Here is a 15,017-nt window from a genome sequence, read left to right as displayed (position 1 = left end):
CAGTCCCTGGGGGGGGGGGGGGGTCCTTGAAATGCATTTTGGGGGGTTCTCTGCCTTTCCCGATGCCTTACAAACTGGTCTTTAATGGAAACCAGTATCTGTCGGGGTAGGTTCCCCAAATCCACCTGGGATCTTCCTTTGCTTCAGGGGGGGTGAGAGCAATTCCCCTTCCCCCCCGGGGCTCTGCTACCATCCAGTGCTCCCAGTTCCACCAGTAAAGAAGGAGGGAGGGGGGGGGGCTCTGCCCTTTATGCTGCCCCTGCCCAAATTCTCCCTGGCCTGTCTTGGGGAGACAGGTCCTCTCTGCATCTTTGGGATGGGGGCTATTACAGTAGGACCTACATAAATACAAGAGACACCCCCCCCCCCCCCCCAGGCACAGAGACAGCACAGCGCTTTCTGTAGAGATCGATAGATATTTATATAAATATTTGGGGCTGTAGAAGGGGGGGGGGTGTGCAGGGGGGTGGGGGTGAGGGGGGGACACAGGTCACAGGCCGGGGGGGCCGTGGGCCGGGGGCCCCTCGCCGCTGCCTGAGTGGTCCAGCTCCGCGCTGTCGCAGTCTGAGTCCTCGGAGACCTGGGGGGGGGGGACATGGGGACATAAAGGGGGGGTTAAACCTCCTCAGAGCCTCCCCCTGCCCCACAGCTGGTCCTGGGGGCGTTGGGGACCCCCCCTCTTCTGCAGGGCAGACCCCTGGGGACTCCCCCTCCCCATGGCCTCTGCTATTTGGGGGGCCCCCTCCCCATGGTGTCGGCCCCTGGGGGCCTTGAGGACCCTCTCCCCAAGCTGCTGTGTTCTGGGGGGCTTGCTGGACCCCCCCCACATGGTACTGAGTGCTGGGGGGGGCCTGGGACCCCCTCCCCATGGTACTTGCCCTTGGGGTCTCATTTGGGGGGGGGGGGCTCAGAGGACCCCTCCCCATGGAACCTGGTCCTGGGGGGGCCCTGCGGGACCCCTCCCCATGGTGCTTCTTCCTGGGGGGGGGGGAGTCCCTGGGGACCCCCTCCCAGCGATGCTTTATCCTGAAACCCCCCTGCCCGTGGTACCAAGTCCTGCGGGGCCCTGGGGGACGCCTCACCCTCACCCAGGGGTCCTGGGGACCCCTGCAGCCCCCCCTCCTCAAGGTGCGTGGTACTGGGGGACCCCCCCTCCTCATAGGCCCTGGTCCTGGGGACCCCCCCTCCCCACAGTAACCACCCCCAGGGGACTCGGGACCCCTTTCCCTCTGCTACCCCATTGTGGGGGGCCCTGGGCACCCCCTGGACGTCGTATCCAGCCCTGGGGGGCTCTGGGGGACCCCTCCCCATGCCAGCTGGTCTCTGAGGGGACCCTGAGAGCTGTCCCTATGGGATCCAGCCCTGGGGGGGCTCAGGGGACACCCACTCCCCTCGCTACCAGCCCTGGGGAGCCCATGACCATGGTGCTTGGTTCTGGGGGACCCTGGCACCCCCTCCCCATGATGTCCATCCCGGGGGGGCTCCAGGACCCTCCAAGAAGACCATAGTGCTCGGTCTTGGGGGTCTCTGGCCCCCCCTTCCCCTTGTTGCCTTATCATAGGGGGCTCACAAGACCCCTCCCCATAGTCCCTCATCCTGGGGGGCCCCCTCCCCAAGATACCTGGTCCTGGGGAGCCCTTGAGACCTCCTGCCCATGATGGCCACCCTTGGGGGGCCCTGGGACGTCACCCCCTCCCCCTGGTACTTGATCCTGGGGGGCTCTGGGGACCCCGTTCCCCATTGTACCTGGTCCTGGCACCCTCAGAGGGGGACCCCCCCCTTCCCCTTGCTAACCCCATCCTGGGGAGCTCAGGGACCCCCTACCCCATAGTAGCCAGCCCTGGGGGACACAAGGGACCCCCCCAACTAATGGTACCAAGTACTGGGGGACCCTGGGGGCCCTGGGACCCCCTTCCCCTTGGTAATCCTGTCCTGGGGGGGGCTCAGGGGATCCCCACCCCACAGTACCCAGCTCTGGGCCACTCTAGAGATGCCCTTCCCCTTGCTAATCCTGTCCGGGGGGGCTCAGGGGACCCCCTACCCCCATAATACCAAGCCCTGGGGGATCCTAGGGACCCCCCAGCCCATGGTACCCAGCCTTTGGGGACCCTAGGGACCCCCTACCCCATAATACACCAAGCCCCAGGGACCCCTCAGCCCACGGTACTCAGCCTTTAGGGACCCTAGAGCCCCCTACCCCATAATACCAAGCCCCGGGGGACCCTAGGGATTCCCCCCACCCCATAGTACTCAACCCTGGGCGACCCTAGGGACCCCGCAGCCCATGATACCCATCCCTGGGGACCCCCTTCCCCTTGCTAACCCTGTTCTGGGGGACCTTAGGGACCCCCACCCCATAGTACCAGCCCTGGGGGACCCTAGGGACCCCCTCACCCAATGGCACCAACCCCTGGGGGATCCTGAGGGACCCCCTTCCCCTCGCTAACCCCATCCTGGGGGACCTTAGGGACCCCCACCCCATAGTACCAGCCCCCCCCACCCAATGCCACCCATCCCTGTGGGACTGTGGGTGCTCCCCCAGCACCCACCCCAGGATGGGGGCATCACCTTGGGGCTGAGCCCCCCGTGACGGCGGCCGGGACCCTCGGGGGGGGCGGCATCCAGGGGGATCTCGGAGCCCTGGGAGAGCAGGTCCTCGGAGCGATCGTCGGGACGCTCGTCCGTGTTGGTGCTGCCCACGTCGGGGGTGGCACTGTGCGAGGGCTCGCTCGTGTGCCCCTCGTCCCCGTCCCCGTCCCCGTCCCCGTCTGAGAAGTTCTCCGAGCTGAAGGTCGACAGCGACTGGCGCTTGCTCATGCCTGGGGGCCACCTGGGATGGGTTGGGTGGGGGGCGTGAGGACCCAGGTGTCCGGGCACCCACAGACCCCTCCTGCACCCATCCTGGGCATCTGGGCACCCGCTGACCCCCTGCACCCAGTCTGGGTGTCCAACCACCCATGGATCCCCCCGCACCCGTCCCAAATGTCTGAGCACCCATGGACCCCCCCCCCCCCGCACCCATCCCAGGTGTCCAAGCACCCATGGACCCCCCCCCACACCCATCCCAGGTGTCCAAGCACCCATGGACCCCCAAACAGACCCAGGCGTCCAGGGTGGGGGGTGTCAGCACCCACCTCTGCCGCAGCGGCAGCTCCACCTCGCTGTCCACTTCACCCTCCTCCTCCTCCGATGAGACCCCCCGCTTCTGGAGGGGCAGAGAGGGGGGGCGTTGGGGTCCTCCCACTGCCCCTTGGAGGGACCCAGGGGTCCTGACCCCCCCTCCACCCCAGGAGGGACCCAGGGGTCCTGACCCCCCCTCCAGGATGGACCCAAGGGTCCTGACCCCCCCCCAGGAGGGACCCTTGTGTCTGACCCCCCCAAACCCACTGCTGGGATGGACTTGGGGGGTCCTGTGGCCCCCCCCAACCCCCCCAAAAAGGGACCCAGGCGTCCAGGGCTCTCACCTGCCCGCGGGTGACGGCCGCCCGGTACAGCAGTGCCGCGGGGGTGAGGTGCTGCCCGGACCCCGCTTTCCCCCCCCGGCCGGCCCCGCTCTCCCGCTCGGGCTCACCGGGAGCCGGGGGCGGCGGTGGGGGGGACCCTTGGGGGCCCGTTGCCCCCCCAGGTCCTGCATCAGGTACCGCAGCCGGGGGGGCACCCGCAGCCTCCAGGGTGCCCCCGAGGAGGTCGGGGCCGGCGGCGGTTGCAGGGGGTCCAGGCAGCCCCCGGGGGGGTCCGGCCTCGGGGCCCGGCTCCCCGCAGCCCCCCCGGGGTCCCGCTTTGCGATGGCGGCCCTTGGCCCGGCGGCTGCGCCCAGGCGAGGGGGGGCCCTTGGGACACCCCGGCAGGGCCACCTGCGCCATGGCTGCATCCAGCTTGGGCAGCAGCACCTCCGGCTTCAGGATGTCGGGCCTGGGTGGGGGGGACATGGGGAAGGGCTGCGGACGGGGACCCAGGCATCCAGGAGCACCTGGAATACCCCCACCCAGCCAGGAGGGACCCCCACGTCCAGACCCCCCCAAAAGACCAAGGGACGCTGGCATCTGCACCCCAGAACACCCTCCCAAAGGACCCCAGGCAGCTGCACCCACAGAGCTTCCTTGCCCTAAAGGACCCCAGCACTCAGTCTCCCCACCCCCTCTCCCCAAAGGACCCCAGGGCACCCGAGCCCCCAGACCCCACCCAAAGGACCCCAGTGTCTGGGCTCCCAGCCCCGCAAGGACCCACATATCCATGTCCCCAGACACCCCCCCCACCCTGAGGGACCCACATGTCCGTGCCCCCCTCCTCAAAGCACCCAGGCAGCTGAACCCCCAGATCCCCCCACCCCAAAGGACCCAGGGTCCACCCACCCGCCCCCCCGAGGGACCCAGGCGCCCGGGCGCACCGCTTGCCGTGGGGCGACAGCTTCTGGGGGACGTTGCGTTTCTTGATGAGGGTCTCGACGGCGTTGCCATGCAGGAGCCCCCGCGGCGCCCGCGGCTTGAAGAGCCCGGGGTAGCGCTTCTCCAGCGCCTGCTCCCGCCTGCCACGGGCCACGCGTGGGCACCCGCACCCGGGGACGCCGTGTGGGGTGGCCGTGGTCTTGGGGTGGTGGCCATGGGGTGAGTAAGGGCTGGCCATGGGCTCAGGGTAGCCATGGGGTGGCCATGGCCATGGGGTAGATATAGGGTTGACCTTGGGGTGGATATAAGGTTGGCCATGGCCATGAGGTGGATATAGGGTTGGCCATGGCCATGGGGTAGATATAGGGTTGGTCTTGGGGTGAATAGAGGGTTGGCCATGGCCTTGGGGTGGATATAGGATTGGCCATGGCCATGAGGTGGATATAGGGTTGGCCTTGGGGTGGATATAAGGTTGGCTGTGACCATGGGATATGCATACAGGGTTCGCCATGGCCATGGGGTGGCCATGGGATGCATACAGGGTTCACCGTGGCCATGGGGTGCTATAGGATTGACCAGGGCCATGGGCTGGCTATAGGGTTGGCTGTGGCCTTGGAGTGGCCATAGGTTTGGCCATGGCTGTGAGGTGGCCATAGGGTAGATAGAGGGTTGGCCATGGCCATAGGCTTGGTATAGAGCTGGCCACAGCAATGGGGTGGCCATGGGGTGGGTATAGGGGGTGCTGGGGGTGCTGGGGGTGCCCGCTCACCTGAGCAGCTCCTTCTCCTTGAGCTCCAGCTGCAGCATGAGGGCGCTGAGCTCCATGTAGAGGTTGTTGGCGCGCTCCAGCTTGCGCTCGTAGTGCTCCCGGATGTCCAGCGCGTGCCTGGCACCCAGGGCACGTGTGGTGTCAGCACACGCCCCCCCCATGGCACCCCACGGCACCCAGCACCCACCACACATAAGGACAGGCACCCAACAGCCCTCCCTGTACCCCAGCACCCCCTGATACCCCCTGACCCTCGTCCTCCCGCCACGTCCCTGATGCCCCCACGGCACCGCGTGTCCCCAGTGTCCCTGTGTCCCACGGACGGGCCCCACCGGAGCTCCTCGTGCCGGCGGTTGATGAGCTCCTCCTCCAGCCGGTGCAGACACGTCCCCTCCGACTTGATCTTCTCGAAGTGCAGCTTCACCTCCTCTCGCCACTCCGCCTGTGGCACGTGGGCACTGGCTACCACAGGCAGCAGGCACCCCAGGCAGCGGGCACCCTGGGCAGCGGGCACCCCAGGCACCAGCTACAGCAGGCACCGGGCACCCCAGGCACCAGCTACCGTGGGCACGGGACACCCCAGGCACCAGTTACTGCAGGCACTGGGCCCTCCAGGCACTGGGTACCGCAGGCACTGGGCACCCTGGGCACCAGCTATCCTGGGCACTGGGCACCCTGGGCACCAGCTACCACATGCACCAGGCACCCCAGGAACTGGCTACCATGGGCTCTGGGCATCCTGGGCACCAGCTACCCTGGGCACTGGGCACCCTGGGCACCAGCTACCCTGGGCACTGGCTAGCACGGGCACCAAGCACCCCAGGCACTGGCTACCGAGGGCACTGGGCACCCTGAGCACCAGCAACCACAGGCACTGGGCACTGGCTACCCTGGGCACTGGCCAGCACAGTCACTGGGTGCGGGCTACCAAGGGCAGGAGATACCCCAGGCACTGCATTACCTCGGTGCAGCTGCTCTAGGCACTGGGATATACTGGGCACGGCTACCATGAACACTGGGATATACTGGGCCTGGACACTCTGAGCACCAGCTACTCCTGGCACCAGTTGCCCCAGCACCAGCCCTCACAGTCACTGGGATTTGAAGAAGGTCTCCTGGAGGGTTTGGGGGTGCTGGGTGGTCCCTGGGTGCTGGGTATGCTGGGGGTCTTGGGGTGCTGGGTACCTGGGATTTGAAGTAGGTGTCCTGCAAGGTTTGGGGGTCCCAGGGTACTGGGGGGTCCCTGGGGTCCCAAGGTGCTGGGAGTCCCCAGGTGCTGGGGGGTCCCAGGGTGCTGGGGGTCCCATGGTGCTGGGGGTGCTGGGGGTCCTGGGGTGCTGGGGGTCCTGGTGTGCCCCTGGGTGCTGGGGTCCTGGGTACTGGGGTCCTGGGGTGCTGGGGGTCCTGGGGTGCTGGGGTCCCGGGTGCTGGGTACCTGGGATTTGAAGTAGGTCTCCTGGGGGGTGGAGAGGACGTCGGCGGAGGCGATGTCGAGGTGCAGCAGGATCTGGCGGAAGGACGGCCGGTTCCGGGGCTTGCTGTTCCTGGGGAGAGCGGCACGGCACTGGGTGCAGGCGGGGGGGGACGGCTGGGTGCTGGGAGGGGTGCTGAGGATTTTGGGGACCACGAGCAGAGAATGGTGCACAAGACACATGAGGTACCCAAGGGGCAGGGGTGCCCAGGGTGCAGCCTGGCGTGGGGTGCCCATAGGCAGACCCCCTCCCCCCCCCCCCCCGGTGGGGGCACCCCCAGGATGGGGGCCCCGATGACAAGGGGTCCCCCCTGCACTGCCCACATTGGGGTGCCAACAGCAGGTCCTTCATGGTGGTCCCTACAGTGGGGTGCCCATGGTGGGGTCCCCCATGGCATGATCCATCCACGGCCTGGGTGCCCACGGCGTGGCCCCAGCTGGGGTGTCCCCATGGCGGGGTGTCCCCAGGCGGGGTGTCCCCAGGTGGGGTGTCCCCGCGGGCGCACTCACCAGCACTGGCGCAGCAGCACCTTGAAGCCGTCGGGGCAGCCGGAGGGGACGGGCAGGTGGAGGCTGTTGCTGCCCACCCCCCAGATGATGGCCGAGGAGTCCACGTCCTTGTAGGGGATCTCGCCCGTCAGCAGCTCCCACAGCACCACCCCGAAGGACCTGGGGGCACCGGCACCCATGGCCCCCGGCACCCACGGCTGAGCACCCCCAGTGTCCTCCAGCTGTCCCCTGGTCCCCCTTGCCCTGCCCTGGTGCCCCCTCCCTGCCTCTGCCCATGCTGGTGTCCCCTATGTCCCCTGTCCCTCCTGATGTCCCTCATCCCTGTCCTTGCAATGTCCCCACCAGCATCCCCAATGTCCCCATCTCTGTTCCCCCCCGTGTCCCTGCTGTCCCTGAGGCCTCATGTGCCCCTGATGTCCCTGCAATGTCCCCTGTTCCTATTGTCCCCAATGCCTCCTGTGCCCCCCAGTGTCCCCGTTGCCTCTGTTGCTGTGTCCCCAATGCCACCATGGTTCCCTGGCGTCCCTAAGGTTCCCATGGCCCCGATGTCCCCAAGGTCCCTGTGCCCTCACCAGATGTCGACCTTCTCGGAGACAGGCTCGTTGCGGATGACCTCGGGTGCCATCCAGGCCACGGTGCCGGCAAAGGACATCTTGGTGCTCTTGTCAATGAGCTCCTTGGAGGTGCCGAAGTCCGAGATCTTCACCACGTCATCGTAGGTGATGAGCATGCTGGGGGGCACCCGCTCAGCGCCACGCCAGCACCACACCAATGACACGGGCACGGCACCGCCACGGGCATGCGACTGCTACGAGCATCACTGGGTCATGGGCATGCCACCACCATGGGCACAACACCATCATGGACATGGCACCACCACGGACATGGCCCCACCGGGGGCACGACACCGGCATTTGCACGCAACTGCCATGAGCATGGTCCTGTTGCAGGCGTGCCACCGCCATGGGTACAGCACCGCCACCACCACGAGCATGGCACCACCGCAGTCACACAAATGCTATGAGCGTGGAACCACCGTGGGTATGGTGCTGCCATGGACACGCAACTGTCACGGACACACAACCACCATGGGCACGTCACTGCCATGGACACAACACTGCCATGGACACGCAGCCACCATAGACATGGCACTGCCACGGGCATCGCATCACAACGGGCATGGAGTGGCCATCGACATGACACCGCCATGGCCACGACACCACCATGGACATGGCACCACCATGGATATGTCACCACCATGGATACGTCACCACCACGCACATGGCACCACCACAGACGTGGCATCCCTGTGGGCATGCAACCGTCTCTGGCATGCAGCTACCGAGGACAAGGCACCACCACGGGCATGGCACTGCTACGATCATGCAACCGCCACACGCATGTCCCCACCACAGACACAGCACCATCACGGGCACGCCGCCACCTGGGGCACCCACCCCAGCACCCACGGGTGCTCCCCGAGCCCCCGTCCCCGCTCACTTGGGCGACTTGAGGTCGCGGTGGATGATCTTGTGGAGGTGCAGGTAGTTCATGCCGCCAGCGATGCCCATGGACCAGTCGACGAGGAGGGAGGGGGTGACCTTGCGCCCGGCGCGCAGCACCTCGTACAGCTGGCCCTGGGCGCAGAACTCCATGATGATGCAGTAGCAGGGTGCCTGGGTGCACACACCCCTGCGGGCACAGCAGCACCCTCAGCACCCGCTGCCTGGCCAGCCGGGGCACCCAGCAGCACCCAGCAGCACCGGGGCACCCGGCTGCACCAGGACACTCAACTGTATTGGGGCACCCGGTTGTATTGGGGCACCCAACTTCACCAGGGGACGTGTGAGCACCCATCTGCACCAAGACACTTGGCTGCACCCAGGTACCTGTCAGCACCCCTCAGTGCCAGTGCACCCAGGCCATCTGTTAGCACTAGGAGCACCCCTCTGCACCCACACACCCAGTAGCACTGGGATACTGGGGCATCGATCTGAACTGGGGCACCCATCTACACCCAGGCAACCATCAGTGCCAGAGCACCGGGGCACCCATCTGCACCCACATCGCCCTGCCCCAAGAGTGCCCTGTCTGTGACAGCCTTGTCCCATCCGTGGCCATCCCCTGTGCCACACATGGGACATGCCGGTGTGCCCATGCCGTGTCAGTGCCCCGTGTCCATGCCGTGTCCTGCCCACCCAGGTCCACACCGTGCTGGTGTTCCCCATGCACGTGCTGTGTTGGTGTCCCATGCCCACGTTGCATCCATGACCCCTGTGCCCATGCCATGTCCATGCCGTGTCCATGCCGTGTCCATGCCCATGCCATGTTCATGCCTGTGTCCATGCTGTGTCCGTGCCCATGCCGTGCCCATGCCCTGTGCCCATGGTGTTCCCCATGCCCCATGACCACGGCTTGCACATGGCATGTCCATGCCTCATGCTGTCTTCATGCCCATGACGCTGCCGTGCCCATGGTGTCCTCCTCATCCATGGCTTGCCCATGGTGTGTCCATGCCCCATGCTGTGTTCATGCTCATGCCCAGGCCATGTCCGTGTTCCATGCCCATAGCATGTCCATGCCCCATGCCATGTCCATGCCTCCATCCCTCATGCCCATGCCATGTCCATGTCTATGCCCCATGCCATGTCCATGCCCCATACCGTGTCCGTGCCCACGCTGTGCCCATGCTCTGTGCCCAGAGTGTTCTCCATGCCCTATGCCTACGGCTTGCCCACGCCATGTCCATGTTCCATGCCCATAGCATGTCCATGCTCCATGCCACGTCCATGCCCTGCGCCCATGGTGTTCCCCATACCCACGGCTTGCCCACGTCATGTCCATGTTCCATGCCCCATGCCGTGTCCATGCCCCATGCCACGTCCATGTTCCATGCCCCATGCCGTGTCCATGCCCCATGCCGTGTCCATGCCCCATGCCCCGTCCATGTTCCATGCCCCATGCCGTGTCCATGCCCCATGCCGTGTCCATGCCCCACGTCACGTCCATGTTCCATGCCCCATGCCGTGTCCATGCCCCATGCCGTGTCCATGCCCTGTGCCCACGGTGTTCTCCATGCCGCATCCACACTCCATGACCGTGGCATGACCATGCCGCGTGCCATACTGTGAACACGCCCCGTGCCCATGGTGTCCCCATGCCCATAGCGTGTCCATGCCCCACGCCGTGCCCATGCCCGCGCCCCATGCCCATGCCGGTGTCAGCAGCACCCACGCTCACTTGAAGGTGATGATGTTGGGGTGCTTGAGCTTGCGCAAGTGCTTGATGTCGGTCTCCTTGAGGTCCCGCACCTTCTTCACGGCCACCTCCTCGCCGTGGAAGCGGCCCAGGAAGACGGCGCCCTGCGCCCCGCTGCCCACCCACTGCAGGTCCAGGATCTCCTCGAACGGCACCTCCCAGGGGTCTGCGGGCACCCATGCCCATGGCACCCACACATCAGCACCCCCGATGCACCCACACCCATGGTACCCACACCCCCGGTGCACCCACCCCCATGGCACCTGCATGCTGGCATGGCCAGGGTGCAGCCCCCCCTTGGCACCCTCACCCCAGCCCTACCGCTCCCACCCTGCCCCATTGCACCCCGGCACCCTGCTCCCTGCCCCCTCGCTTGCCCCCCTGCCCCCTGCTTTGCCCCATCCCACTGCACCCTTTTCCCTGCCTTATTGCCACCCCTTTTCCCTCAGCACCCAGCACCCCTGTCCCTATCCCATTGCACCCTCCCTTGCCCCAGTGCACCCTCCCTGCCCCCTTGCACCCTCCCAGACCCATAGCACCCTCCTTTGCCCCATTGCACCTTCCTTCGCCCCAGTGCACCTTCCTTTGCCCCCTTGCCCCCTCCCGGCCCCATGGCACCCTCCCGGTCCCATTGCCCCCTCCCTTGCCCCCTCCTGGCCCCCTTGCACCCTCCCAGCCCCATAGCACCCACGCAGCACCCCTCGCACCCCCTCACCTTCCTGGGGGTGCTTGTGCTCGGCGGCGTAGGCTTTGCCGATCATGGTCCAGACGGGCTTGAGGCAGCCGAAAAGCCCCTCCAGGAACCCCCCACCCGCCTGGCACCGCAGGTGGGCGGCCTCGGCGGCCAGGGGTCCCGCTCCCTCGGGACCCAGGTCAGGGTGGCGGGGGGCCCCGCGGCGGGGCCAGGCCTCGGGGGGCGCGGCGGGGGCGGCGGGGGCGGCGGGCAGCACGTCGCGCAGCACGCACTGCGTGGGGGTCAGCTCCTGCTCCGGGGTCCCGTCCGAGGCCAGCGCCAGCGAGGGCGAGGGCGTCCGCGTCTCGTGCAGGCAGGCCATGGCGGGGGCCCCCCGCGCCCCCCCGCCACCCCCCGGCCTGCGAGAGGGGCCGTCAGCGGGAGTGGGGTGCCCTCCGTGCACCCATGGGCACCCCCTTGCACCCATGGGCACCCCTTTACACACACACGCACCCTCTCGCACCCCTTTACATGTACCAGCACCCCTTGCACCTCTATGTACAGCTCCACCTTTGTACCCCCCGTTGCATACATGGGTGCAGGCCCATGCGTGCACCCCCGTGCGTGCATGTGCACCCCTTGCACCCATGTCTGCAGCCCCACATGTGTGTGCACCCCCTTGCACCCATGGGCACCCCCTTACAGGCACCTGCACCCCTCACGCCTCTGTGTGCAGCCCCCCTGGGCACCCCCTTGCACACATATGCACCCACTTGCACCCCTGTGTGGTGCCCCGTGTGTGGACCCCCTTGCACCCATGGGCACCCCTTTGCACACACCTGCACTCCTCGCACCTCTGTGTGTGGCCCCCCCCCCGCACCACCCCCTTGCAGGCATGTGCATCCCCTTGCACCCACGGGTGCAGCCCCATGCGTGCACCCCCGAGCATGCATGTGCACCCCTTGCACCAATGTCAGCAGCCCCACATGAGTTTGCACCCATGGGCATCCCCTCGCATGCTCTGCACCCATGGGTGCACCCCCACGCACCCCGTTGCACGCACCAGCACCCCCTGCACCCGTGTGCGCAGCCCCGCAGTGTGCGCTCCCTTGCACGCATGTGCAACCCCTTGTACTCGCGTGTGCGGCCCCGCATGCGTGTGCGGCCCCAGCACCTGCGTGCGCCCCCTTGCACCTGGATGCATCCCCTTACAGAGGCGTGCACCCCCTTGCACACACGTGCACCCCCTTGCACCTGGATGCATCCCCTTACACATGCGTGCACCCCCTTGCACACACGTGCACCCCCTTGCACCTGGATGCATCCCCTTACACATGTGTGCACCCCCTTGCACACACATGCACCCCCTTGCACCTGGATGCATCCCCTCACAGAGGCGTGCACCCCCTTGCACACGCGTGCGCCCCTGTGTGCAGCCCTACACCTGTGGGCACCCCTTGCACGCACGTGCAGCCCCTTGCACACGTGTGTGCACCCCTGCACGTATTTTCACCCCCTCTCCCATGTGTGCACCCCCAGTTTATGTGTGCGCACCCCCTTGCACGCGTGCACTCCTCTTTGCACACGTGTGTGCACCCCATGAGGCTGGGGGGAATTGGGGGGGGCTGGGAGAGGCCCTCATAATGCACAGAGGGCACGCAAGCGTGCAAAAGGACGTAGGGGTGTGCAAGGGGGTGTAGGAGCATGTAAGGGTGTGCAAGAGCGCGCAAGGGCATTTGTGAGCATGCAAGCGCGTGCACGAGCGTGCACGAGGATGTACGAGTGTGCAAGAGGGTGTACAAGCACGTAAGGGTGTGCACAAGTGTGCAAGGGTGCACATGAGCGTGCAAGGGCGTGCAAGAGTGTGCAGGAGGGCGTGCAAGCCCCCCCCCGGTGTGCAAATGTGCCAGGGGAAACTGAGGCAGGGCCGGGGGGCGCCCACGCGGGGGGGGGAAGGGATCAGGCCCGATCCAGCGCCCCTGAAAATTTGGGGGGGGGGAGTTGCCATGGCAACAGCGGAGCCGGCAGATGAGGTCATCACCAAAATTGGGGGGGGGTGAGTCACGGGGGGGGAAGGGGGCGGGGCTTAGCGTCACCCCGAGGGACCCGAGCCGGGGGAGGGGGCGGGGACGACCCCGCCCCTCCAGGTGTCGTGTCCCCCCCGTGGTGACATCACGTCACGCGGTGACGTCATCCCGGTGAGGGATGGAGCCTCCCCCTCCCCCCTCCCCCCCCGGCGGCTCCGCAAGGGGAAACTGAGGCAGAAGCGGGGAACTGGGGGGGGGAGGGGGTGTGTGTCTGTCACGACGTGCTACAGCGCCAGCCCGATGTCGCGACAGAGCGGAGCTGGAGCAGGGGAAGCGGGGGAGAGAGCGCCCCCGCGCCGCCCCCGCCGACATGGCATGTCGGGACATGGCGCCCTGTCGCGACACGGGAAGGGGGGAGGGAGGAGTGGGACGGGCTGCGAGGGGCACACGCGCGTGCAAGCGGGTGCAGAGGCCTGGGGGGGGGGGTGCACCCCCCCGTAGGGGTGCACACGCGTGTGTACGGGGCTGCACGCGCCCGCGGGGGTGCACACGCGTGTGCACGGGGGTGCGCGTGCAGATGGGGGGAGTGCCCGCGTGTGTGGGGGGCGCACACCCGCGTGCAAGGGGTGCGCGCTCACGCGTGGGTGCAGCCGCGTGGGGAAGGGGGTGGGCACGTGCGCGTGCAGGGGGGGGCACGCGCGTGTGCAAGGCGATGCGCGAGCATGCCAGGGGGGCGCACACGCACGTGGGGGGGGGCCACGCACGGGTGCCGGCCCGCGTGCACGCACCTGCAGGCGTTGCACACGCGCGTGCAAAGGGGTCCACGCGTGTGCACGGGGGCGCAAGCCCGTCGGCAAGGCCGGGGGGGGGCACACGTGTGCAAGGAGCTGCCCACGCGTGTGCAAGAGCAGCTCACGCGCGCGGGGGGGGGCACACGCGTGTGCAAGAGGCCCCTCCTGTCCCCTCCCCCCCCCCAGCCCCCCCCCGAGCCCCCGGGGGGACCCAAGCGGGGGGGGGAGGGGAGGGTGCGGCCCCCCCCGGGCCCGGCCTGGCGGGGGGGGACCCAGGCGGCCAGGGGTGGGGGAGGGGAGCACGTGCCCCCCCCCTCCCCCATCCCGGCCGCATCCCTGGTCCTACCCCCCCTCCCGGTGCCCTCCCCCCCCGGGCCTCCTCGCCGCTGCCCCCGGTGCCGGTACCTGGGGGGGTCCGGGCCCCGCGGCCGGTGGGGGCGATGCCGGTGGCGCCGGTGATGCCGGGGGCGATGGCGGTGACGGCGGGGGTGGGACCGGGAGCGGGATTGGGCCCGGTGGGGCCCGGGGTGCGGGCGGGCGGGGCCGGTACCGGGGGCCGGTGCCGCGGTCAGGGAGAGCGGAGAGGAACGGCCCCGCCCGGCGCTCGGCGCGGCCCCGCCCCGCCCGCCCCGCCCCGGCCCCGGGAACGCACCGGCACCGGGACCACCGGCACCGGGACCCCCATACCAGCACCACCGGCACCGGGACCACCGCACCGGCACCGGGACCACCGGCACCAGGACCCCCGCACCGTCACCGGGACCACCGCACCGGCACCGGGACCACCGGCACCGGGACCCCCATACCAGCACCACCGGCACCGGGACCCCCGCACCAGCACCGGGACCCCGCACTGGCACCGGGACCACCGGCACCGGGACCCCCATACCAGCACCACCGGCACCGGGACCACCGGGATCCCTGCACGGGCACCGGAGACCCCCGCACCAGCACCGGGACCACCGCACCGGGAACGCACCGGCACCGGGACCACCGCACCGGCACCGGGACCCCGCACCAGCCCCGGGAACACGGGCACCGGGACCCCCATACCAGCACCGGGACCCCTGCACGGGTACCGGGACCACCGGCACCAGGACCCCCATACCAGCACCACCGGCCCCGCACTGGCA

General features: G+C 68.1%; 1 protein-coding gene across 2 annotated transcripts; it reads right to left on the bottom strand.

The window, feature by feature from the left end:
• Positions 1–450: 450 nt before the first annotated feature.
• Positions 451–14,510, bottom strand: MAP3K12 (mitogen-activated protein kinase kinase kinase 12). 2 transcript variants are annotated; one of them, XM_087771436.1, is made up of 14 exons: positions 14,290–14,504; positions 11,109–11,485; positions 10,376–10,559; positions 8,636–8,827; positions 7,708–7,866; positions 7,136–7,294; positions 6,590–6,698; positions 5,487–5,596; positions 5,155–5,271; positions 4,388–4,525; positions 3,465–3,912; positions 3,135–3,205; positions 2,569–2,830; positions 451–580 (listed from the first exon to the last, which is right to left on the bottom strand). In XM_087771436.1, exons 2-14 carry the CDS (start codon positions 11,446–11,448, stop codon positions 491–493), a joined length of 2,379 nt encoding a protein of 792 aa, XP_087627562.1. In that variant the 5' UTR covers positions 11,449–11,485; positions 14,290–14,504; the 3' UTR covers positions 451–490. The 2 variants fall into 2 exon arrangements, with proteins under 2 accessions (XP_087627562.1, XP_087627563.1); XM_087771437.1 differs by lacking the exon at positions 8,636–8,827 and having other exon boundaries at positions 14,290–14,510.
• Positions 14,511–15,017: the final 507 nt, after the last annotated feature.

The sequence above is a fragment of the Nipponia nippon genome, unplaced genomic scaffold (assembly GCF_047370975.1).
Source record: "Nipponia nippon isolate SJK-2023a ecotype South Korea unplaced genomic scaffold, ASM4737097v1 scaffold_35, whole genome shotgun sequence".
Lineage (NCBI taxonomy): Eukaryota > Metazoa > Chordata > Aves > Pelecaniformes > Threskiornithidae > Nipponia > Nipponia nippon.
The sequence above is the reverse complement of the archived record's forward strand: the minus strand, read 5'-3'. Positions and strand labels throughout refer to the sequence as shown.

What these genes read in the sequence shown, in the direction of transcription:
- MAP3K12 (XM_087771436.1), bottom strand. Translation starts at nt 11,448, where the DNA reads ATGGCCTGCCTGCACGAGACGCGGACGCCCTCGCCCTCGCTGGCGCTG. An exon ending in AAGGAGAAGGAGCTGCTCAG is followed by an intron (nt 4,526 to 5,154) that starts GTGAGCGGGCAC and finishes GGCCCGTGGCAG; the next exon opens with GCGGGAGCAGGCGCTGGAGA. An exon ending in CGGCCGTCACCCGCGGGCAG is followed by an intron (nt 3,206 to 3,464) that starts GTGAGAGCCCTG and finishes CTGCCCCTCCAG; the next exon opens with AAGCGGGGGGTCTCATCGGA.